At 34.1% G+C, this 27,836-nt stretch overlaps 1 protein-coding gene across 2 annotated transcripts in view; it reads right to left on the bottom strand.

Moving 5' to 3' along the window:
• nrm (neuromusculin) overlaps positions 1-27,836 on the bottom strand; it is a 380,564-nt gene that overhangs the window by 206,431 nt on the left and 146,297 nt on the right. For both annotated transcript variants that reach the window (XR_012459736.1, XM_074132269.1), the window contains exon 4: positions 2,753-2,920. Coding sequence is in view for 1 of the 2 variants with exons in the window: in XM_074132269.1 (XP_073988370.1) it covers positions 2,753-2,920 (168 nt within the window). In the remaining variant the exon portion in view is untranslated. The remainder of the gene's footprint in view (positions 1-2,752; positions 2,921-27,836) is intronic.

The following is a 27,836-nucleotide window of genomic DNA, read 5'->3' as shown; positions in this document are numbered from 1 at the left end:
AGAACTATTCGGGACTGCCAAATGCACAAACCTCAATCGTATTCAATCCTTATCCAAAATCCTATGAACATTGTCAAAGCTCCCTTTTATATATCAAACCTCAACTAACCATACATAATGATTTAAAAAATTCCCTGACTTAAAAATTCGAAAGCCAAAGTCAAATTTCGTTACCTAAAAATTTCATTCCAAACTATATTCCTCCATTCAAATCCACTTATCTAAGCCCATTCAATCTCAACTCTTCCCACGAACCCTCGCTGGCCGTGCGACCAACTGAAATTCCTGACATCATCTTTCCAGAAAGACAGAAGCCTACGACAACGTAACGCCTTAAGAACGTACATGATACGACTGTCATCTTGGGATGGCCGCCGTTCACGAAATCAAGCCAATTCACATACTTCATATTTCATCTTCTTTACTTGATGGACACAAAACAGCTGTATTTTGGGTTTTATTAAAAATATTAGGACAGTAAATGTATGTTTATAGAAAAACTTTAAAGCAGTAGATTGTACTAAAAAATGAACGAACTAAACCATATAACAACTACAACTGATACCACCCTCTCACGTCATATTCATATGATTTATAAATACAAATGTTAACAAACCTTAAACAAAAATAATAATAACAGTCCGGGATACAATCAATAATATCCATTAAAAAAAAAACACACCCATCGAAATTCAATTTCAGCTCTTACAATGGTAAGAGACTGTATAAAAGGTGTAATATAAAGTTGATAAAATCGAGAGAGCCCGGCGAAACAGCTGGTACGCAAGCAGATGTTTGTTTTATGGGCAAGATCTAGAGGCTGTACGATGTTGGAAGGTTTGAAATGAGATATGTGATGTCAATATGAGGTAGGACTGAGATAGAGCTGCCAATCTGATGTGAATGTTTGCCCATCTCCTACCTACAAATAAAAAGTCCCAAAAAACCTTATACTTATATTTTATTTAAAATGTTCAAAAACACCACGCTGCCATAGAGCGATTACAATTTTTTGAAAAACTTTTTCTTTTTTTTAAATTTATTTATCTTTTATAAAGATGGAAAAATTAGGGCATATTATATAGATGTCTGGTGAGAAAAAGCATTCATTCATCTCAACACTTTCTTGCAAACCTCCATTTTCAATTAATAGTATCTCTTATTTCAACTTAAGTAACAAAATTATCTTAACTCTATTTTGAGTGGGGAAAAAAATCGTTAAACACAAAATATATTCAATTAGGTGGAAGTTCAAGACAAATTTAGAACTTGATTTTCATTTCAATTCAACATTAAACCGGAAATGAGGCTGCCCGTCTTATTGGATCCCCGTGTCCATTAGAACTGCTATATGTAACATTGGAAAAGTCATAGATCTACATGGCAATGGCCATACATAGAAGAAAATCAATGTAGCCGTTTTTGTGAAAAACAAATGAAAAATTAATTCAGCTGAACTTGAGGTTGGCTGCATTTATTGGAACGTTTTCTGGCGGTAGCATGAATTTAAAATATCAAATTTGAACTTACGATTTTCCATTTTTAAGTTGAATATACACAGATAAATTTGTGAATAACCACTTTTTCGGAATCAGAGTCTTCAAAACAGGATTTTTCTGGTGAATGTTCAAAATGGAAATTACTAACGTTCTCAAATTATTCTCTTACAACCAGAATAACGGAAAGTAAAAAATAAAGGTTATTAAAAATCCAATTATTCAATACGATTGCTAACAGATTATGTTAAGAATAATTGTAAAATCACATTCACTTCTTTAAGAAGTAGAAAATAAATTTATTATCCTGGGACTATTGTCCCCTAAGAATAAAAACATGAACAGTTGGAGGCCCCATTGGTTCGGCCTGTATTTTAAATATTTATAAACAAAAAATAAGCAAGTATTTACAAAAATAAGAATTAAAATTAAGGAAATAAATGCATTCAATTATTATTTCGGTGGAAGCTGAGTAAAAAGGAGATAATTGAACAGAAGGGATTTAAAGATGGAAAGGGTAGGAGCATGGTGGACAGACGATGTCAAGGAGTTCCAGAGTGAGGTAGCGCGAATTAAGAAAGATTTGTCAAAGGATGAAGTACGGTGTGAGGGAATATAGAGATCAGAAGAATGAGATCTAGAATTGTGAGAATGGATCGAGGATTTGAACTTGAAGAGTTGGAAAATATAAGATGGTCTCTTTGAGATTGGATAACTTGGAAAAAGAATGAAGCCAAAAACTACTGGCGGAGATAGACAGGAAACAGCCACTTCAACTCATCGTAAAATGCGAGTGTCTCTGGGAATGCTGAAAATAAATCTTATGAAGCAGTTCATGAGAGGCGCTTGAGCATAAACTTCAATATCACCAGAAAGAACCGGCCATACACTGAGCAACCATAGTCGAAATGGGGGGGAAATAAGAGAGGATACTAGAAGTTGCCGGGTCTTAATTGGTGACGGGAACTATTAAATTGCTTCAGGATGTGGATGGAGCGTCGAGAGAATTGGGAAACATGTTTTTTTCAGGATAGGTTTTCTTTAGATCACTTTATTCAGGTAAATGATTTTTCCTGATTTTTTTTTTCAATGCATTCAACATCTCACATCTTTCGACAATTAGACTTTAAATGGAATTATTTCAACTTAATACGTTAATTCCAATTTTCAAATTACTTTCGACTTATTTTTCTGATATTTCTGTACAACATTATGAGGAAAACTGTTGTATAATACAAAGAAAAATAATTACTTACCCAATAATGGACTTGTACCATTCCACCATTCTACTCTGGGCACAGGTTTGCCTCCCACAGCCTTACAAGTTAATAGAACTTCATCTCCTTCAGTGAGCGGCCCAAGGATTGTACCATTTTTTAATTCTGTATCATCTTCTTTACTGATGACCACCGAATCTGGTTTTACTGCAAAGAAAAAACAATAATCAATAAGCAAGTAAACACATAAAATGCAAGGAAATACTTCTAACAAGGCGGTTATCGATATGATGTTTTAACTAGTACAGTAATACCGTGTGGGTTATAATAAATTCAGAGTTTGTGGGCTAAATTATTTCAAGAAGGTTTGCATGCAACTTGAGCGCTGACAAATGGTTATTAATTATTTACTGGCCTCATGATACTTAGTACATGAAAGCACCAATAGTTTTGTTTGTGTTATGAAATTCTATTTCCAACTTTCACTTTATTACTAATAAGAATTTTAAAGAAATCGTTAGAATATTAATTATTCGACTTCCACTTCGGCAACACTACTTTCACATTGATCTGTGGTGGGTAGAAGGTTAAGTAAAAAGTAAAGTTAGTTAAGGCATAGCCTATTTTTGACGGGGCTTCGCGTATAACTACCAAATTAAGTGTCGTGAAGAGGGAGACAGTCGCTAATGTTTTACTATATTAAGTAGCTGTATCTGATTTATACCAGTCCGAACTTACCCGCTACCCCAAACAATTCCACGCAGATGATTAAACAAAAGAAAGCAAGCAGTTCAAAGATTGAGTTTAAAATGAAAAGGATAATAAAAGAAGTGAAGATTTGCGTTCAGTAGAGCTATCTCTGTTTAAAACGTATTATTAAAAGAACATTATTACATCTAGGTATATGGAGGATGTAGCCAAACCTATTCAATATCTTGTCTATGGTATGCTAACCATTTTCCCCATCCATAAACTAACCTTCCTGTGCTTTGGAGCGATTCATATTTACAAAATTACTTTTGCAAAAAAAACCTACAGATTGAGAGGTAGACATTGTTATGCAATGTATTTTTTTTAAATTTTACAACTGTAATAGATACAACAAGCGAAAGAGATTAGGATAAAGAAATGGTGCCAGTACTTATGCACGCATATAATATCCATTTACATACATACACGCGCACATGCATGTGCGCCAAGAGGCGTGAGTGGAGTGAACATCGACCATCCAGTGATGGAAGCCGTTAGTTCGCCACGTCGGAAAGCTTAAACAGCAATCATCCTAGGAGGTTATGTAATGTTAATGAATAAAAAAATTAATTTTGCAACATTGCTAACCACTCTCGTAAAATAGGAAAACCAAGCAATTTTGGTAATTTTGCAAAGATTCCAATTTAATTAAGTAATATTAAAGAAACTTTCAATTTAGCCAATTTTCAATTAACTTTAAAGATTTTATTATAGGTTTGAGTTTAATATTGCTAATGCCAATTAATTGAGAACGTTTTACGATCCTAAGATGGATGATTTTCCTTCTAGTGGGTAGAATAGTATCCAATGGACCATCATTACGAACTTTGCCTTTTACCAGGCTCTGAGCATGTTCCAGCCTCTTTTAGTAACCAGATTTTGGATTTATTCTGGATCTACAATAGATAAAAGGCAACACAAATCCAATATTCATTCTGTCCATTGATTTTTACTTTGTCGAGAGGCAAAAAGATTTATCATATCACCGATTGATGTGAAGGTAAGGCTTCACAAAAACAACTCCTAATGTGGTGAGCACAGTTTCTCTACTCGGTCTAAGATCTGTGCGGCTGATTCGTGCTGATGACACATATGTTTGAAGAAAGAGTACACAATGAAAATTCTTGAGATGCGTCAATTAAAGAATGTAGATTCAGTTTATTCCTGTTTTAAATGTATTTAGATGTCCCAATACTTATTTAAAAATGTTTGGCAAGCACTAAATCAACCTTTTTTGGCTATATTTAAAACTCAAAACAGGTTGAATATATTAACTTTCGAAAGCCATTTTTTCCATAAAACAATCAAATACTGTATTTAGAAATACTATGAAGTAAAGCAATTTATCTTAGAATTTCCGAATTCAAAACAGGATAGGTGTAGTTCCAAATAATTTAACCAGATTCAATTTTGTACAGGACAATGTAATTGCAGGAAAACTTGGATTTTCAAAAAACCAGTTGAAAGTTTCATCCGTTGAGCTCTAAATCGTAAAAAATGAATATTGTTTAATTAACACAGGTGACTTCAAAACTTAATAAAACAGCACTTAACTAGTCTACCAACTAACTGTCAATACTACATCAATCCTTTCCACAACTTCTTAGCCAGTTCCCTTCTCAAAGCTAACAATAACGATACCGACAAGTAGCAAGTCTGCCAAAGATGAGATGGTGTGGATGGATAAGTGCCGCTCTAGAAATGCACTTTTCTAGCAATATTGGTTTCAAGTAACAATTTGTAGAACTATTCATACGGAATAATTATTCCATATTTAAGCAAAATCATAAGAATCTTAATTGATTCAATCTAGTCGCACTATCTTTCAGTCACTGGTTCTCACCTTAGGAATTTGAATTACTTTTTGAATCCTTTTTATTCTTTAATATATGATTATCTATAGATTATATTGATACGTCACTGTAGAAGAAAACTCAACTTCTTGTGCTTTAATTAAGCATCCTTTAAAGAAAATCTTTGACGCCATTTTTGATAAATTTTAAAAACTGAACCAAAAAATCGCTCTACTCAAGAGGGCCTACTCGATTAAAATACCTTCTTAAAGAAGTAGAGTAAGAAATAATAAGCAGCATCCGCAAGTCTTTGTTTTGCCTTACCCTCTAAAATACATGGACAATTTGATTCAAAAATATTAAACATATTTATTAAAGCATTCAAATAAATTAAGAACAATCTATTTATAAGATTATTTCCGTAGGTAAGCAAATTATTTATTAATGCAAGGCATTTTAGCAATGTAATTAAATGTAAATGTTTGTAAGATTGTGTAGTCGAGACTATTGTTGCCGGCCGCATATCGCGTGCCAGTCTCATGTTAACATGTTATTATTAGAAGGTTGAACAATTTCTCTCAACCCCCCTGCTTATCTCAGTCAAAATCTTCCTACATACGTTATATACTCTTGCAACCAACTATCCTACAATACGGCCACGCACATTATTTCTGTGTTATATCAACAACGTTTTATATGTGTACGTAATACCATATGTGTACATTAAATTTCCTTTAAATCGAGATAATGGGCACGCAGACGCCATTACAACTATTTAATGATAATAAATCATTTCTTTTATCAACAAAAATTTTTTTTATGCCAAAAAATATTATTTAAGTGATAAATTATGCAGTTAATTATGTATTGCATGAAGTAGTAAGTGCAACAAGAAACTGGAAGAAGAGGCACAAATAAATGCACTTGATTTGTAATCTAAGTAATACTGAATACCTTGAATTATCACAGTATAAGGTACACGGATGGCTCCAAGACAGAGGAGGGTATGGGAGCGGGAGTGTACGGGGTGAAGCCGAAATGTAGCTTTTCGGTTAGCCTAGGGAAACTAGCTACAGATTTTCAGGCTGAGCTAGCTGCAATTACTGTGCTACCGAGATTGTTGGGAGAGGAATTATTAATTCTAAGGTCGTGATTTTCTCCAGGCTACTCTACGGGCTATTAGTTCCTACCAGGTCAATTCAAGGCTGGTTTGGGACTGTCTGGGTGCCCTGAAGGAAATTAGTGACCACAACTAAATTAATGTTCAACAGAAATAACGCCTTCAATTAAAAAAAAAAAAATGCTAACATATAATGTTCGCTACCTTGGGATGTACATCGACAAAAGACTAACGTAGAACTAGCACACTACACTAAAAAGACTTGAACTTAACCGACAGAACAAATTACTATTACGACTAATTAGCAGACAATCAAAACTACCACTGGAACATAAACGACTAATTCACAACAGCGTTCTCAAACTGATCTGGGACTTACGGACTTGAACTGTGGGGTTTAACCAAACGTTCAAATTCACAAAAGATAACAGACCTTTCAATCCAAAAACCCTTTTATCAGATAACAGATGCTCCATTTTATGTCCCTGACTTTACTCTCCATAACGACCTCAAGATCTCATATGTAACTGGCGAATCCAAATCTAAATACAGATAATTCTTTGATTCTCTTCCTTTCTGCTCAAATCCTCTTATTCAATATCTTGCCTCCACAACGATTCCAGATCGTCCTCCACGACGATTGAAACGCTGTTGGCCTCGTGACCAGCTCTAGTAATGTAAGAAACTCCAGCGAGAGTGTTGCCGATGGGCAGCTTCTCTCTTCAAGCTGATCCAGTCAGGAAGAATTCTCGAACCATATTCACTGATTGCATTTTACTATTTGTAGATTGTGAATAGCCAATAAATGAATAAAAAATGAACTTAAAATATTCCAACAAATTGTGGATTTCCTTCATACACATAAGCAATAAGACTAGATGAAAATAAACCCAAAGTAATCCTATGTTCAAAACATTTCATCCACTCGTTGCTGCTGCTCAAAAATAAAATCTGTAATATTTTTTAAAATTATGTGAACAATTTAAATTAACGCTCTCCTTCTACTAAATTTTATCCTAATAAATACGAGTAAATTGAGAAAATAACAATGAAAACGAATATAAATCCCCTAATTATTTCACATCACTGTCTTTCCAATATTTTGTACGTCATTAATGACGATTGTTTTCGGCTTTACCAAGTCGTTTCCCACAAAAAACAACAACAGAAGCCTAGGCGAATTCCCCAATCTGTTAATCCATCAATTAAAAGTAACTTTTGTTTTTTCAAACTTCTACTGCAAAAAAATAAAAAAAAAAATAACTAAAGCTGCTGACATCTTTAATCCGTGAAATACATAAAAACCTAATCCCTGTCACCTGATTTCAATCGTCAGTTTGAAATTCTGTTGATCTTCTAACTCTAATAATTTTCATTGAATATCATCGTATGTACTTTTTCCAAAATGGTTTTTGGAAAAAATATGTACAGTTCTTTAAAAGCAGTGACATCTATTAAATAGTTTATTTTTCCGTAATAGTTACTAGGTCCAATGGAATGCTTCCCATAATTCATTGGAGTTTTTTTATGTACGCTGTTATTCAGGCGCCACAAAAATTCTAACGTTAAGTATGAGGACCAAAAAGAACAAAATTGCAGAAAATAATGATGGCCGCAATTCTCCGAACGGAATACCAGATCGAATATGAAATTATTATTTAAAACCTTCTCGATTAAAGATGCATTAAGGTTTAGATTTCCTTAAACAAGGCCGGGCAATTTCGTTTTTCTGGATAGTTAGTGCTCACATGTTACTCACTACAGGAAGCCAACATCTCAGATTGTTTGAATCCGTTGGCTTTTGATTGATAATCTAATGTTAGACTCTTTGTTTTGTAAATTAGCTAATATAAAGGGGGAATAGGTAGAGTTTTGAGAGCTTAAACTATAAATGAATAGATAAATAACTACACTAAAGCAAGGTAAACATATTGAACATAAATGTAATGAATAATACTAACATTTACCTAAATATTATTACCGAGCGAATCGAATAATGAATATGCGAATCACAGAAATGTAGGATGATGATAGCAATTAGAGCTATAGTTGTGGAATAGTTTAACACCAGGGTCAAATTGCCTCAAATTTATGTTGTTTGAACTGTGTAGAGTAGGTATGTTTGTCTGCTAAATCAAATTGTAAATGTTAGTGGTTTTAGGGAAATCAGATATAAATTCGATGTGACTTTATGTATCCAAATGTGGTTAGAGTTATCCTGTAGGAGAAGTTCAGTCATGTTGTAGGGAAGTCCCCATGAAGTCCTAAGTGAGTCTTAAGATAAGCAGGCAGTAAAAGTGATACTTTGATGGTAAGCGTGACACCGCAATTTTGGCAAGTTGTTGGAGGGTTCCGGTATCATGAAAATTTCCTCGCGTTCTTTCTCCAATTCGGAGGCGGTTCACTTTTCACCTCCTTTTTGACGTTTTAGTTGGAAAGAAAATTACCATCTGTTTTTTGTTTTAAATTTGTCTTAACTTATTGTCAGTGTACAAGCTATTTTTGACTAAATTTCTTCTTTTCTTTTAAAAGAGCAGTGAATTCCAATATTGCTGGAGCATCCCGATAAGGAACAGTAACAGCAGTTCTAGCAGCACTGTCGGCCTGTAATCCCGAAGTGAACTAGTTTACAATGTTTAAGAAGGGCCTTTTGAACTATAGATCTGCAGGAACATGAAATTTCCTATTTTTCCTCAATTCACTGCCTGCAGCCTTCTTGCTTTTCTATCCCCACTATGGGTTTGAACCATGCCCCTAAACTGGGTCTTGGGGAAGATGTTACACTAAGGAATTTTTTTTTTGAGTAATTTACAATCTGCATAAATAAGAAACAGGAAGTAAATATGATGAACTGGAGCGGCAAGAGCAGGAAGGAGAGAAACTACCCAGCGGTAGCACTCTCTACAGGAAAATAATGATGTTTCGGTCTTCAGAAGTCGCGGGACCATTAGTCCGAGAGGAGGATTGTTAGGAATGTCAGAGGAGGCAAGAGGCGAGAGGATTAGAGCAAGTAGAGAGAGCAGTATGGAACTTTTGATATTTTGTCTTGACGAGGTGATTTAGGAATGGGATCTAGAGGTCGTTGTGAAGAGTGAGGTTAGTCACGTAGAAAGGAGCGTCAACTATCTGTCGGAGTAGTTTTGATTAGAATGTCCGTAGAATCTGTATGTTTGTAGGTTTGGTAAGTCCACATAGATTTGAGGATAGTATTGTATATTAAATGTTTGAGTTCTATGGGCAATTTGGAGCGTCGTCCAAGTAGTTTGTAAAGAAGTTTTGCTTGTTTGGTCTTTTAAGTCTAGTATGTGGGTTCCACGTGAGTTTTTTTGTCTATAAAGAGCCCAAGGTAGCGCACCAGATGTGTACAAGGAAGAGGATTGCTGTTGAAGAGGACAGGTGGACAGGAGGGTAAACGTGGCATACTGGCATTTCTGTGGGTTCATTTTAATCCTCCACTTCTTGGCCCAGGATTCTATTTTATGTAAGTGTGTCTGCAACTTGTATGAAGCTGATGAAGGATGTAGCTTGTAGCTAGTATGGCTGTGTCATCTGCATTTGTACAGAGTCGTGTGGAGGGTTGTGCAGGTATGTCTGATGTGTATACTGTGTAGAGAACTGCGGATCTTTCTTTTCAAAATCAAAATGTTGTAATGATGCAAGAATTTATTTGACAAATCATACTTGTAGCGTATTAAAAAAAGTCCTAGTTCAAATCAAGGATCAACAACTATTTACCTCAATTTAATGAAGTTGAATTTAGGCTATTCAATATCAGGGTACTATTTTTAGGTAAGCAATATTTACTGGTGTAATATCGAATTAGTTATTTTAAAAATCTTTAAGAAACCATGGTTTTATTTTGTTACTTTATTAGATAAGTAAGAATACAATAAATGGCTGAAGATTTTTTGCGCGGCCAATTCGAGTAGTATTATATAAGCATGAAGTATATCAGACGAATAGTAAATAAAGTTATGTGAGATACAGGAAAACCATAAGAGATTGCAGCATCAACTAGTTGAAGGTTAAAGAGGTCGTTTAGTCACAGAGAATGTTAGTAAAGGATTTCCGACTGCAGCAATAACAAGACACTAAAATCTCCACTAAACACATCCCTTCTACTCTTCCTGCATCTGCTCTAAATAAACGATGTATGCTCGAACTATCATACCGCAACAGTCTGGTCAACTTAGTATACAATAATTTATAGTTAATGTCTAACAGTTCGTGGCAAAGGGAGCTTTACCAGTTGGATTAGGGTCGAGGTTACCAGTTAGATTACAGCATTGGCCACAATGTATCCAGCTAGGGGCGTCATAATCTAGATATCTTCGCTTTCCTCCGAGAATCCGGGTTCTATTAAACACCATATGCAATTTTCACTTAGAATTTATATAATGATCTAATAATAAAACACTGGGATAGAATATGTTTAGAAATAAACTAGTTTTTCAAATCTCACTCTGCTCTAATTTCGCTAGATATATTTGATTCCAACATGAAATTGTCTAGACTTTAAAGAAAAACGACTCGCAAAACATCCTTCCTCTTTGCCAATTAGAGGAAATGACAATTTAATAAAATTTTCGAACTAAGGCATGTCCTTGCCTTCATACTTGCAAAAAGGATTCCGTCATATTGCCTACTTATGTGCATATATTTCTCTTTAAATCATTGATATAAAAAAATTAAAATTATTCTTGTTCCTTCTTTGTAGAGAACTTAATTTTAGATTAAAAGATAATTATTTAAATAGTTAACCTTCTTAAAGTAACCCTTTACTTATACAAATTAAAGGACATTTCGTAAACTTACAATTACCAATATTTTAAAACTGAATTGTTATTTTTAGTGTACGCAGCAATTTAAAGCAATTCCAAAACCTTGGCTATGTCGATCTTTAAAGATTATTTTTAACACTAAACCTACCACGACCGGTCAATTGACTGTTTTTTAAATTTGATTTAAATTTTCTAATTACAGCGTCATCATACCGCCATTAAACTTCACGACTTTTCCTTACACAATTTTACTTATACAATTGTTTTTATAATATTCACTTCTTTTCCTAATATTTGATTTTTGAGAAAAAATTGTAGTCCCTCTTAACTACCGCGACCGGTCATTTGACCGGCTGAATATTTTCTTTTTATTTACTTATGATTTAATATTTTATTTTATTTATTTATTTATTTTTGTAACAGAATTCTCTCGAAAACTCAATTTGATAATGCATTTATCGGATTATTGTTTGCATGTGGTGCATATGAGGCGAAAAATGTACGATTTTTCAACAAAACAATAATAGGGACGAGCATTCTTCTCAAACATTGTGAGCAGAGATGTATAGACGGAAATTTTCGAGGTTTATTCGATTGGATCAAAGAAATAATCGTTTACAAACCGATAAATTTGCTTTGATTTCTAAATTTTGGAACAAATTCGTTGAGAACAGTCAAAACTGTTCTAACCAAGAGCATATATCTCTTCCAAGGACGTTTGTTCCCACCAAAGTCAAGATGCAGATTTACTCGGTACATGCCAAATAAACCGGATAAATTTGGTATCAAATCTTGGCTAGCGTTCGATGCAATAAAAGGCTTTCCATTTTTGGAAAAACGTGAAAGCAGAGAAACCTTCAGTTCCGCTTGGGGAGTTTGTCGCTCTGAAATTAGCAGAAATGAATACAGCTCGTGGAAGAAATATAACCGTAGAAAATTTTGGAGATGGCCTCAACAAATAGTTTTCAATATCCTAGACTTAGCCCCGGGATAAATGCATGGATTTTGTATTAAAAACTACCGGAAGTGAAATTTCAAGGCAAAATTTGTTACCATTGCAAAAGCATGACAAATACTAGTGCAAGAACAAATGGTCGGAAAATAGCCAAATAAGATACTGCAAAGGCAATAAGACTAAAAAATGCTGTCTAAAATGTAAAAAGTAAGTATGCGGGAAATTTGCAATCGAGAAGCCTGTAATTATAAAAAATGATGCAATAAAGAGTAAAATCTACGAGATTTATTTTTAAACAAAAGAAACTTTGCTTTTTCATTGTTAAATAATTATTATCTTCATTCTAAAATAAGAAATTTAAGTGATTTTAAAGTGCGGTCATGGTAGGAATAGTTATGCATAAATGTCGGTAGGTTTAGTGTTAAAAGTGAAACTCTGAATCGGGAAGAATTATTTAAAAATATATTAAGGGTAAAGACTGGAAACAACAAAATAAAGTATGGTAAGTATTCTAACACCTCAAAAGCCAAATTAATGTAGATTAGGTAAAATTATAGAAAAATGTTTTGTAAAAATTTTGAAACGTACTGCTTGCCTTACATACTTTTCTCACGGTCTTTTGGATTCTGTAGATCTTCTTTGATTGGATAATTTATGAGAGAGGATTTTTTCAGGTAGTAATCTAAAAAGATATTTTTGGATAGTAAAAATTATTTTTGTTTTTTCTTTTAAATTAATATTATATATTAAACAAATAAAGACAATAATATTTTTTTTAGCCTTCCTAGGTGATCGATTATAATAGAAATACGTATAGACAAAAATTTAAGAAAAACTAGTTCGCAAATAAATTTGGTAATAAATCTTATTTTTTAAAAAATTTAGTTTTGGTCATTGTTTATATTAAAAGCTCTATATAAAAGAGAGAATTAAAAGAAATTTCAGTTTAAATAAAAGAATTTCTTTAAAAATAAAATCTAGTTTGAGAGAATTCGACAAATTTGTATTCTACAACGAGTAATAAAACTTTTTCATAATATAAACTTTAAAGTCAGTTTCATTACATTTTGACTTTAATTAGCGAATAAACATATTATTAAATAATAGTGTTGAGAAACTTCATTCATTCAATTTGAGCATGTTCTTAATGCTTCTTAAAGAACGCTAAAAACCAGAGATTTACATAGCAATCCGCGATAAGTCCTGGTAAATACAAAGTAGATATTTCCAAAGGATGTTCTTAGATATTTAGCTACCTATCTTGATATTTCAAGCTTTCGACGGGGAAAAAACCCCCTGCTTATTCCTTATTGTACTAAAACGCCGAATAATGTAGGGTCTGCTACTAGTTAATAAAGCTTACGAATAGGAACAATATTTAATCTGCTTAGAAGGAATAATTTAATTAAAACTTAAGGAAATCTAGAAGAAATTTGACGGCGCAGTACCGCAGGATCTTCTAATGAAGAATTTACTTACCCATAATTCAAAAGTACAAAAGTATTTAACGCGAAACAGTTTTAGACGTTCATTTACATAGTATATGAAAATTTTAATAAACTATAAATTTTCTTTACCCATAATGCAATTAGTTATTAGGGACTTCCTATTAAATATTCCTTCATTCTTCTGTCTTGTAAACAAATTCATCATATTAAAATCCAAATTATCCATGTGGTGCTGCAGATGCCCGTAATCTCCTATTTCTGGCTAAAAAAAAAGGAAGGGAACCACTTCCAACAGTCTGGCCTAACGACATCCCGGGACCAGATGTGCAAGTGGCAAACTGTAGGGCTAGGGCTAGAGAGATTACAGCTGGGAAAAGTTATTATAAAGCAACCGTGGTCAAATTAAAATTCGATGTTATCGAGTCTGGGGCCCACTGATACTATGCATCAGAATGGAGAGATGAGGTTCTCGAGGCTTATCTATAACACCCTCAACATATCCTGGGTTCCCCTCAATACTCAACTAACATAACTGTGACTATGATGACCTCTTGTGTGATACGCGCAGTGGCCTGTAGGCAAGTTTTAGTCCAATAAATCTTCCTTAATCAAATACTTCTCTTTTTTGAAAAAAAATTGATTGCTGTTTCTCCTACTGTTTCTCGTTCTTTTTTAGATAATTTATTTTTTTATATGAAGTTTTTTAAAATTTATTTTTAATATACCTTGAGCTCATAGAAGCTTGGTGCAGAACATGGAGGATTAAACTTAACACTACCAAATGTATACAGATGACATTCACATTACGAAGACAGACCTGCCCTCCACTAACTATTAACAATACTGGCCTACCGACTTCCACACAGATTCGTTATCTAGGGCTCTACCTAGACAGCCGTCTAACCTGGAACCCTCACACTTAAAAGACAAGAACTGAACAGACATTACGGACTAATAAGGAGACCCCTTGGAACGAAATCCTCCATGAACGTACAAAACAAACTTACACTTTACAAAACACTATTACAACCGATATGGACATATGGAGCAGAATTGTGGGGCTCCGCTAAAACCGTCCAACATCCAACCTATCCTATCTTTCCAGTCTAAAGTCCTCCGCCGAATAGTTAAGGCACCATTTTATGTCTCCAACCGCACCCTCCATCATGATCTCAATATTCCGTATGTAAATGAGTTTAATCCACACCCGGATTCCTAAATTTCCACAGAAAACTCTCTGATCACCCAAATCCTCTGGTTCAATCACCATACACATCGTCCCATCCTGACAATCCTCCACGTCGTCTAAAACGGCGCTGGCCACGTGACCTCATTGCTTCCTATACCCCAATAAGTTCCTAGAGAGTTCCAGCGCTGGCTGGTTTCTCTCATCCCGTCATCCTGGTTGTGGCACTGAGCCTGGCTCAGTGCCACAATCAAATGTTTCTTTGTACTACACTTTTGCTAGATGTATATTTTGTACAGTTGCAAATGAATAAATAAATTATAGTATATTGTGAAGCGTTAATATGTGAGGCATTGATGACGAGAGAACTGTAGATAACTACACTGCCGAACAATATGAAAATCCTTGATTATTTAATTTAACTATTAATCTGCGTTTTGACACAGGAATTTCCTTTCTTTGGTGAACCATTTTAATTAATAATAAATTCTTAACTAACTCAGATCCTCCTATATTCACGTTTCAACTAAAACTAATAAATTTGTAAATATTAAGATTTACCTTAATTAGTATTATTACAATATTGAATTTATCAATTCTGTATGTGGACTTTTGTTCAGGTATGAACTCCGATCTTTTTATTTATATGCAATGGGAGATGGCAGAGGTCTTTTCATCCCTCATATAAGTATTTAGTAACAATAGTTACAAATTCCAGCAGCTGACCCTTAGATTTTCTCTTCCTAGGAGCTTCTTACAGCTCACTGTCCGGTGATGGACAGTGTTGTCTGTAACGAGAGAACACTGTCCGGAGGCCGGCAGTGCACTGGAAAAAGCTCCGGGCGCCAATAACCTCAGCTGTTGATGCGCCCCCCCCCAAAAAAAAATAGTTTCAAATGTTTAAATCACATTTTTCACTCTAATAATTCTTTATTTTGAAAATTCCCGTAATATTGTGGTGTATGTAGACTTTTGTTCGGCAATGTATGTCTCCTTAGCTGGACAGTAAGCAGTAAGAAGCTTCTACGAAAATCTATGGGCAAAGCAGTCGGATTTGAACCTAAGATCTCCGAAAGGGTCCAGTATTCCAACCACAGAGCTAATCTCTTTTTAAGCGTTTTATGATTTCACTTTTACTTTTATACATAAAACTCTGAAACAGTTACATACGCCAAATTTAATGCACTAGCTTCTACATAATTGTAAACAGAGACATATCTTGACGAAATGGCAAAACAATTCACCTAAACAAAAATTGTCTGTTTAAATTTTAATGGCACGATGAGAAGAAGACGTAATTTGAAATTTGTATTGACTTCCGAAATTTAAAGTAAATTAAAACTGTCCGGTAGGACAGTTGTATAAGGGTTGACCATCAAAAACTGCACGAAAAAGCGTAACGTTGAAAAACACCCAACTTTGACAATTTTTTTCTCTTTTTCTATAAAAGATAAAATTCCCAAATTTTCTTTAAATCTTACTCCAAACCCTCCTTCATAACTGTAATTTTTTTGCAACCACCCAGATCTAATAGGTTTCGAGAAAAAAGTTGCCGAAAATGAGCAAAAACCGCTTTTTCAAAAAATGTTCTTGTTCTTGTTCTTCTTGTTCTTGTTGTTGTTCTTGTTGTTACCTTTTTTGTAAACAACGTAGCGCCTAAACGCGTGAACCGATTTTCATGAATGAGGTGTCATTCGATTCAATATTTTATGTAGATGTGCCTTTTGTGGGTCCCGACGCTGTACATCGAATGGGAGAGGAGTTAGCCCCCTTTATGTAAGGCCCCCTCCAAAATTATTATTACTAATTACTCTGTAAATCTTGGCCCGATTTTGATAAAATTTGGTAGGATGACAGGGTTAGGGCTCCCCTACGTAACATTAAAGCGGCGATCAGCTCTTACACTTGTTAAGGGGAAGTATAGCAATCGTTTCAAATTATCGACACGTGAACCGATTTTTATGAATGAAGTGTCATTCGAATCGAAATTTTATACAGATTTGCACTTTAAAAGTCTCGGCACCGTGCCTCATAAGGAGGGGAGTTTGCCCCGCCCAAATAAGGCCCTTTCTAAAACTATTATTACCAATATTTCTATAACGCTTAGTCCGATTTTGATAAAATTCAGCTCGAATAAGTGGTTAAAGCTCCTCTACGTGGCTGTGAAGTGCCATCATGCTCTTACACCTACTAAGAGGAAGTACTGCAATCGTTAAAATTATCAATGAGTGAACCGATTTACATCAATGAATTGTCGTTCGATTAAAAATCTTTGCCTTTTAGGGAGAAGTACTGTAATCGCAGTTTATTTTTCTTGCTCCTCTTAAAAGGAAGTACTGAAATCGCAGTTTAATTTTGCTATTTACCTACAAATACCTTCCTATTTTATTCAAAACGCTTTCTCAAAAAAATGGTTATTGAGGATGGTTTGGGGACCGCAACTATAACCATTCTTTAAAAAGATCTCTCCAGTGATAGTTACGGTTCCGATTTAACACCTTATCAGGTTATAATGATAGAATAGCTTATTCCAAATTTTAAAAAAATCTGTAAAGCAGACGTAACTTTGCTAATAGACAAAAAGGAAAATCTATCCAAAAGGTACAAAAATCTCCTTAACAAAAACTTACAGTTTAAAAAGTTAAGTATAAGGGTTGATTAAACGCCAAAAGGTACACAAATCAGCAAGTACCCAACATTTCATTAATACTTCATTGATATTATTTAAGTAATTTTACCGCATTAATTTTCATTAATATTTTTTAAGAATTTATTAGATGTCACATACCCTTATGCTGGCCAGTTCATTCATAATAGTTATAATTGTGATAAAATGTATATTATATCTTCGTATAAATAGGTACTTTATTTTAACTCTATTCCAAATTATTCTTCTGATTTCTCTTTAATGTGCCCTTTATTCTGAAGTTGTCACATATACATGCATGTTAAATTAGAAAAAGACAAATTTAGAGTCGGCTACTGTTTAAATTTGAATCACGGAGGATTTAAAACAATATTTCAGTCTTGAATTCGTCTTACCGAAATATTCGTGAGGACAAATAACACACAGTTAATAACAAGTAGATTATTCAACATTATTTATTCATTTCTCAATTGTAATTTAATTTAGTTCCCCTAATTTTACTTATGGTAAAATACTGGAATAATTAGCTGTCCTAAAAATATGCATATCTTATTTATTTTATATTACATATATACAACATTGTGGGAAGAACACCTAGATTGAGAATGTAATTGAAGAAAACTATATTATTTGCGATAAAGCCAGATTATTTATTACCTATTATTATAAACGTTTGACTACTACATAAAATAACAATTACTTTAACCGAAGAAAGAACTTAAACCGACGATTTTTATTTAAAAATAAAAATAAATAAAATCATTGATGTAAGTTGGTGTGAGCAATTTTTAAAAAAGTTTATGAATTTTTTAGCCTCATATTTTTTTATTTTTTATAACGTTTTCTTTTTCACCTGTGATTAATAGTTTGATTATTATAGATAAATAGATATTACAGTCAATCTAAGTTAAATGGTGTGCTACTTGAACAAATATTTTGTAGATGAAAATGGCCAGCATAAGGGTATGTGACATCTAATAAATTCTTAAAAAATATTAATGAAAATTAATGCGGTAAAATTACTTAAATAATATCAATGAAGTATTAATGAAATGTTGGGTACTTGCTGATTTGTGTACCTTTTGGAGTTTAATCAACCCTTATACTTAACTTTTTAAACTGTAAGTTTTTGTTAAGGATTAAAAGAAAAGTAATGAAAATATTAATTAATAAATTCAATTGATGGCTAAACTGTTAATATTCCAATTTTGCTAATATCTAAATGGTAAGAGCAAATCAGTTAAAAAAAGGGCAAACTTAGAAAAGAAGCAAACTCTTGCAGATAGATTAAAGTAGACTAGAGGATTAACGGAAGAGATGGTATGAGAAGCAAGTGGAAAAGGATACAAGCCGCCAATTACTAGATTCCAGGAAAAGGGCGGGTTTTTATGGCTTAATAGAGCACACTTAGGGTACTCAGCTGTCGCGCGGATTAACGACGTTAATCTAAAAGGCGCAATTCTACTCCGCAGGAGAATGAGAAAGGCATAGTAGTTCTCTGTCCGCAGGAATTTATATTGTATAGAGGGGAAGAGATTTCCCTGCTAATATCTCCTCTCAGTACAAGAGCTCTCCCCCATTTTCCTTTTTGCACCATCGTAAATCTAGCCCAAGGCCGTTTTGGTACACTCCAATGTTAGTAGATGGGGGGGAAGGGAGATGTACAGCAGTTTGTATGCGTCAAAAATTGTCCCATCTGTGTGGTACCTAATCCGTGACAAGAAAGCTGGAAAAAGAGGAATGGAACTTTTATACGTAACACTATTACACGATGTAAAGAGAAATCCCTTAACAGTAGCTACCCAGAAATAACAAGGTTTTAACCCTGAGGGAGTTTTCGGCCATAAATAGTGACGCAGACGACCATACTTGGATACGTCATAGCTGGCAAGGGTGGTAATTTGTTCTTCCCTTTTTTACCTTCCAACAATTCACCCATCGCTTTATTTCGGTAGCGCTTTGCTCTTTAATCCTGATGTACAAAACACTTGTCCTACAGGAAAAGGGGACTTTAGGTTAAAAAGTTAAAATAAACATAAATGGCCAGCAGTCAGTCTGTGTTACTTATTGGGAATTGCTGCAATGTTTTAGCGGGGGTTGGATAAGCTGTGGTAGCATTACCATTTTGATTTGCCAGTTTCGCCCCAATTTAATCTTCTTACTAAACACCATACCCGCACTTTTTCTCGTTCCACCCTCCACATTTCCCCGCAATTGCCCCCCTTTTTTTACCGCCAAATTCAAACAACTGGCCCCCCCCTTGCTGATCGTCACTTCGACTTACATATGCAATAACAACATGTGGGTTTTTTTAAACAGTAACAGTTAAGTACCAGCTTATTTTCTTCATTGGCTTTTAAGTTTAACCATTAATAGAGAACTTAGTTGTATCAAGTGCAGAAAACTCTGAAACAGCTACACAAACATTTACTTGAAATTAAGCGTTAAAAAAGGGATTTACAAGCTGGAATCGACATTATCGAAAGAGGAACATTTATCGCTAAATTAGAATTTACTTTGTTCAATATTAGTATTCCAGTTCTAGCGTTTCTGTTCCAGCGTTTTTTCATCAGAGTTATATAGATAAAAGTTCTGAGATTGTCTTCTAAATACCTAATTTAGAGCTACATTTAATATTAATATTTAAATTTTTGCTGCTAAGCATAGTGCAGAAAATGTGACAGTTTTATTGGTTAAACGAAAAACTAGTAAAAAAAAAAACAGTTAACCAATTATAAGTCGAAGTAAAGAGAATGTACTGGACTTATCTTTTTAATTTTTTCTGCAGCTCCCCCCTTAAAGTAGGAGCTTTATTAATGTCGAGAGTAGATTACATGCAGAACATTCATATCTCAAGATATACACGCTCTTGAATGATAGAAGTCTCACTGTTGTTAGGTCTTACATCCTTGGAAGCGATATCAACCCCCATAAAAAAGTCCTTCTTCAGGAAAGATCGTAATAAATTCTCTTGTGGGTCTCGGGATGTCCGCAGCATTAGGCTACAGATTTTTGTGTAGGTCACCTAAAACTGTTGACTCGTTATATAATAATAATAATATATTTATTGCTTATAAGGATACGATACCCTTTAGCTAGGAGTTTGCGTTTGAAATTATTTTATAAACAAAAATGGTTGTAAATTAAATTTATCTTTATGATTCAAGAAAAAAACATACAGGAATAACTATCAGTACCATTTAAAAATGATAAAAAACAGAAAATAAAAAGTCAAGCTTCTGGATACCAAATCTAGTAATAAAATAAATTGAAGAAAACATAAATATAACTGAAATATTTGGTAGACTTTACAAATATTAAATGACTAAATAAATACTATTTGCCAAGAGGGCTAAGAGATATTGCTGTATTACAAATGAAATTCAACACATTTATTCATTAAATACAGTTAAAAGCAATCTGTTCATTAAGTAATAATATCAGCTGTACATTAATAATGAATGAACGCAACTTAAAAGCTCCAATACAGATCATTAACTTTCGCCAAATTATCCATAGTAAGAAGTTCAGCCAGTTTTTAATTGGTATCCTCTGTAATAATTAGCAATATAATGTTTTCTGAGTAAGGACTCGTTATATGAAGCGCTGAAGATTTGTTGAAAACATGAGAATTCTCTGAAAATTATTTTTTCAGAGTTCCCGATCTTTGTAGCCACTGTATCAATGCAAGAGTTTCTATTTATATAAAGGTACAGATTCTACTTGGGGGTACTACATGACTGTAAGCACTCAGAAATGTCTGCCCTCCTAAAAACCGAGATCTTGAAGAAAGGCTTAGCATATCCAATAATATTCCACCTTGCTTGTCTTTGTTCAGGATTTTGGAATTCTGCAATCTTCGACAAATTTCCTTACTATTAAAATATTCCGCAGTCTTTATACAATAAGGTAAAAGAACGTTCAGCAATGACTATCTGATCTACAGCTAACGGTAACGTATACTGGATTTTACTCTACCTTTTCACTATACGTTTTACTGCATTGTGTTTAGACTAATGTAACATATCAGATTGTTTTATTGCATTTCCTTCACTAGAAACTAGGAAACTACGTACATTGCACATAAAAACTCAATTCCGATTTCAACTGCATTAAAATCTGCAAGGCCCAGGCTAAATAGTATATCTTTATCTTTATTACACGCATTTTTGGGAAAAATGGCCGAGTTGAGTTGAATTAATAGTAATCTTACAGGCTAAAACCTTGTAATGCCTGTTTTTTCAAGTAGCCAAATTAGGCACAAGTTGTGAACGTGTGTGAGGCTTAAAATTCATGTATTACAAGATTTAAATTACATTGTCCTAAAGCCATTTAATGAAACTTAAGAATATTTTTTAAATGATTCACTCAGGAATATGTAGTTAAATGAAATGCAGTATTATTTATTCGAGGATGATTTCAAGTTTCTGTCACTGAGATAAGTAAAAATAATGCCATCGTGACATATATTCGAAACTGACTTTTATCAGGAAATAAATGTTTCGAAATCCCTTTTTTTGTACTTCCTCTTTTCTAAGATAATGATGATCACGAAAATAAGGTGCATTTTAATTTGTTACAGTTTCTGCCCTCACAATTTCATTTAGAATGCCAATATCATTGGGTTAGCTTTCTCTTCGGCACAGAAAAGATTGATCAGCATTGCTGATTGCTTAAATAAAACGATTTAATTAAATAGAATAAACCTGCTAATATGATCTATATGAGCATCAGAAGTTTTTACTTTAATAAATTATTCCACATAAACAACTCTTGTCAGGAACAGTCATTATTCTGACAGATCACTTGAAGAAATATTTCGCCAAATCTTATAAATCATAACGAGTTTAGTATGAGGCAACGTTGTTGATACATAATTTTTTTTCCCCACGATAAAATAATCTTAAAGAAGCTATCGCCACTTCCTTCCCCTAGCCTTTACACGCTAGTGTCAAGCCGTTTTGTTCCAAACTTCTTAAAGTCTAGATATTCTCAACAAATCAGATTTATGTGCCGCATTAAAAACAATATTCTCAGTTATATAAGTGAACACTGCCAAGTGATATTTTCTTAGATGGGAAGAAGCAAAAATATCAAGAGTTCTTCTTCGCCTTTTTCGCCGTTCCGCCACTGCTTCAAGAGGAGATAGTAACTTGTAGACAGCCGTACTCATAAACTGGTCGGGCAATACTAAATCATCTCTGACAATAAACATTTCCTCGCTTCTATGGCCACTTTTTTTTTTTTCTTGAGAGTTCAGCACGAAGAGGAAGGGTATGTGCGTACCATAGTTTCAGGAAGTTAGGAGTACGAGAATTTGCAGATACGCTGTGCGCTTGCTTTAGCAAACCTTCTACATATATAGGGAAAACTTGTTGGCGCGTATTTACTGTGTTAGTGTATAAGGTGGTAATGGGGATGAGATAGCTAATTTCGTGGAAGATAAGGCCAGTTCGCCCACATGCTACAACTTCTGTTGCTTTTTTGGGGATGCTGTGGAAATCCTTCTCTCCTCAGACTCGCACTTCTGTACCGCGCCGCTGACCTACCACCTTCTTATCCCTTGCCAACACATACTCAACTTCGTTGTTGATAGTTTTGCGTTATTTTCCCAGTTTACCCTACGTCAACTGCGCTACAACTACAACTAAGTCTCCTGTAATCTTATAGTTTTTGCTTTTTCTTTTTTTTACAATTTCTCTAATAGGCGCACAGTCTTCTATCGCCAAGTATAGTTTTATGAACTCTTCTGTGGATAATATAGTTTAGTACGGCCCCAAAATTTTTATTATTTGGCTGGCACAAGATTTCTTCCAGGTAAAGAATACCAGCCGCAACTTAAATGTTTTCAAGGCACTACGCTTACTACAGAAACAAGCTGCAATTTTTTTTTAATAATTAAGAAGATGGAATTCTATCAGCCTTCAAGGGGCTACTTTTAACCTCAAAGGACTGTTTTGCTTCTTTTATCTTGGACGCATCTTTGATATGGCCACTTTTTACTAATATTGCAACTTACCAATTGCTACTATTTCTACTTTAACTAGCGGATAAAAACGATACGGATGCTGGTAATTGATATTACCCAGCTGTTGGACTATATTCTTCCATTATTGCTCCAGTATGTCCCTTTCAATTATGGAGGAAAATTCTGTGGAATTCGTGCAGCTCTTGAGCAGAACAGAAAAATGGTCGGTGTCCTTGCCAACTCTCAAGCAGTATTTCGAACACTTAATGATCAGAACTATAGAAAAAAAGATGCAAGAGGATGTTCCTAAACTAACTATTGAAGGAAAGGTAGCAATACTGCAATGGGTACACTGAGGAATATTTACGGATATTTTTAGAGGCAATATGAGCGTGTTTCGAACAAAGTGACAATGGCAAAGCGTGGTAAAGGATAAAGAAGAGGGGCTGCAACTGGAAGTGCATTTGCTAAGAGAGGACGATCAAACACTTCAGGTAAGGGTGTGCATTCTTAATTTCTTGGTAAGTACTATGATCCTGCAGGATAGCTTAAATGATGTCTAGAATGGCCATCCTTAACCTCTTAATAGATCAAGGGGATTTTTTAGAACACGTCTATACTGAACCTAACACATTTGCCTGAATTACACTGACGTCCTATCCTGTAAAAAGAACCCAGAGCTTGCATGGGTTAGTTGGTGTACCCAGGGAGTTAGAATTAGCCCTTAAAACTTAATTTGAATGAGAAAGAATTATTGAATTTCGTTCATATGGTACTATCTAAACAATTTTTTCGATTCTTAGTGGTTTCAAAAAAATGATTTAGGACAAAAAGGGGGAAAATTATTCAAAAACCTTGAAAACATAATCTTCTTTGAGTTGTAGCAATAACAGTATTTTTAAAATAACAAAAAATGGTTGAATTCCTACATACAACTAACTGTTACAAGTCTTAGAATCGGCTTTAAATTGCCAGTTCTGCTAATTACTCCTGCAAATTAAGAATATTTTGTGATAAGCAATTTTTCTCAGTCGAAAATATTAAACAACGCCAGATTTTTTGGTGAACGCTACCCACTCTCTGGCTGTAAGTTATCTTTAAGAAATTTGTTTCTTCACAAGCAACAAGTTTACAGAAGTAAATATGACATAAATATAAATTAAAATTGAACTTGAGAAATTGAAGCAAAAAAAGAGAAAGACCCCCACTCAAGACTAAAATTTCTCGCTCGATCTTTGTTTAAACATCCACCCAGCTTTTCCTTCTTGTGTACCCACATCAAGATGGAAGGAATCACGTTCTGCTAACATGAGCGCCATGATGTTCACCCTTTAACCAGCAAGGATGTGTGGTTAAAGTCACGGTCCTCTTATCTACGCGATGGTAAGCCATCAAAACAGCGAATGGTAATTCTACCACTGGAAAAGCTTAACTCATTTCCCATTTTCAATCTGACGCTAGTACGCCATCGTAATACACAACAACAAACATTATACAAAGTACTTGTGTGCAACATGTTTGAACATGTATGTTTATTAAATCAAGTAAATATTCTATCTTCTAGAGAACCTCCTTCTTTAACAACATAAACATGGCATACTATCAACACAGCCTGCACATACAACGATCATCTCCAAAGAAATTCTCTTTGTAGGCAGTTTTTACTAGATTATTATTAGAGAAAAGGTTCACTATCGCATAGTTTGCTGTTATTACGTTATCCCACTTTTCTATATATATGAAGGAACAGTGCACCTTAATACGCTGTATTTGCCGTATAGTACTTTCTTAAGATGATAATGGTAAAGAAAACTGATACTTCAGCAAAAATTTCAAGTCCATTAAATAAATCTAACAGGTGCTCACAGAATCAGAAAGTATTCAATTTTCAACTACTGAGATACTTTATGGCGTCTTCATCAAATTTTCAAAAAGTGATTTCTCCTGATAATGAAAATACTAAAATTTATACCAAATTTAAATATCAGTTCTAGTCAGGACAGTTTTTCATGTTTTAGCTACCTTAAATTTCCCATGAAGCTTATACGTTGAAGTTTTTTATTTTTTTGTCTTTGTTATTAGCCTCTTGAGCTAGCAAATCAGCCATTTAAATTCTTCTTTCGAAGCTTCTTTAGTATATTGAATATTTACAGAGTTATCTTGTTGTTTGTTATGAACTCAAAGAGCTCGGTGTAAATGCTGCTCACTTGCTTCACTCACTTTTTCACTGTAAAACTCATTATCCAAATTCTGACATGATCTCTTTCCTTTCCGGTAGAGAGAGAAATTAAAAATGGACTAAACTTTGTTGAACAAGAGCACTAATGATTACTAGAAACTGAAACAAAACCAAAATATGGTGGAGAACGTACATGTTGGGTTTTTTCTGTTAAAAATAAAGGATAAATAATATATCCAGCATCAGTAGATCAGCTGGTAACGCTTGAATGTTCTACCGATGCAGAATAAACTGCCAAAGAAGAGGAAGGGGCAAGTTTTGGATAGAAAGCTGTAGAAGGAAAAGAGTGGAAAAAAAAGCAACGCTTTGAAAATTATGTAGGGACCCATTAAAGGGGCGTATCCCCACTACTTCATCCAACCGCTGCAACTTTCCCTATCGTCAAGCGATGCCAATTTTACGGCCGTTCGCTCTCCATCAAATCGACGATAAAATGGAATTTATTAGAACCACGTACTTCCTTTAGTTTTTCTCCTCCTCGCTAGAGTCCACTTTCCTCTTCCCTTTTCACTACTTTTGCTTGTTTTATTTTGAATTATTCTTTAATCAATAATTTAACCACAGACAGAAAAGGATAATTGTGTCTACACTTAGTTATAACCCAGTTATAATCTTCACAAATGCAGACGATTGCGATGTTGGAAGTATATTGTCCGATCAACTCGTCGTATCCGCATGATGATTCTAAATTCTCGGCCGAATATTGCAATAATACCTTAGTATTAATAATAATAATATTAGTAATAATAATACTTTATTTTTAAAAAAAGTATGTACATAACAGCTACATGCTGCCGTCTGCCAGAGTTTAATATAGTTAAAAAGAGAACTATCTTATTAATAAAAAATATTTAAAAAAAAACTAGACCTAAAAAATAAGAATATAAAATAATAAAGGTAATAATAATAATGAGCCGATACAAAAGAAAAAGAAGAAAACAACTTTAGGTAGTAGCAAATTAAATAAAAAAGTATATGTACAAAATAAATAATACAAAATTAATTGTAAAATACATGATAATAGATTATAAATAGAGCAAAATAAATAAATAAGGAATGATAAATACCATATACAGATTTAAATGATACCTAAATATAAATTTTCTAGGATGAATCTGTAATCCAGATGTACCTAACTCTCCAAGCAGGTCGAGCAAAGCGGATCAATGGACGAGGATTTACTTGCCCGGATGAAAAAGCAATAATTTCAACCCTTGCAAGATTTCGCTGACCGAAATAAAGAACCAGAAATGCTGCCAATAGAGGTAATACCTTATTTCTATACTTTATTATTAGTTAATCTTTACTGCTTTCCAATCTTTTTTTTTTCCAAAATCACTGCAACTACCGATTATTATAAGTTTCATCCAAGATAGAGGCGCCACTAAGCCGAGCGGTTAGAGGCGAGAACTGTAAAGTTAATATGTATTGTTAATATGTACTGAATTCGATTCCCTGACTCTAAGCCTTGGATTTTATTTAATGGTTAATAAAAGTAATTTACAGTAAAGTATGTTTGCTAGTCGCCTCCGTCCACGACACCTAATTGGTAGTTGGACGTAAAGCCCGCCTGAAAAAATAGGCCATCCAAGCCTAAGAGCTGCTTTGGGCGACTTGACAAATTAATTCTGTTTGGGACACCAATATGTTTATTGAAAGTACTCACATCACCATGTGGGTTGTAGAATAGTCGTTTCCTTTAAAAACTAGCTTACGGAACCTATGCTACCGGAAGATGCTATTCAAGGATCCCACCGAGGGGCGATCGTATAGCATACAACTGGCGCACTGTTGTTGAGAATGGTTTACAGCGCATTTGAAAACTCAAAACACTGAAAAGATTTAAACTACCCAAGAAAATTGTCACAAATGCAGGTTTCCTTTCTTTCCTGCATTTGTGCAACAAAAAACCATCCCATTTTTATTTATAGGAAACATTCTGGACAGTAGCCTTGAACAGGCCGAATCACCCAAACACTTCCCAAAAGCCAATTAAAAACAAAACAAAAAAAGCTACAGAAGGATGACCTGCGACTGCTGTCAACCACTATACATGTCCTTAAACTGATGAAACCATCAATTCAAAGAGATATTGTTAAATCCGAATAGGTTTCTTGATGACGCACGCCAATGTTTTCCAAATCATCGTCCTAAAATTGAATCTGTTGATCATACGAGACCACAGATATAGCGGCTTTTCAAAATACAAAAAATGGTTAACATTCTTATACGTTTA

Source organism: Rhodnius prolixus, unplaced genomic scaffold (assembly GCF_049639745.1).
Source record: "Rhodnius prolixus isolate KJV_2025 unplaced genomic scaffold, Rpr scaffold_4, whole genome shotgun sequence".
NCBI classification, from domain to species: domain Eukaryota; kingdom Metazoa; phylum Arthropoda; class Insecta; order Hemiptera; family Reduviidae; genus Rhodnius; species Rhodnius prolixus.
The sequence above is the reverse complement of the archived record's forward strand: the minus strand, read 5'-3'. Positions and strand labels throughout refer to the sequence as shown.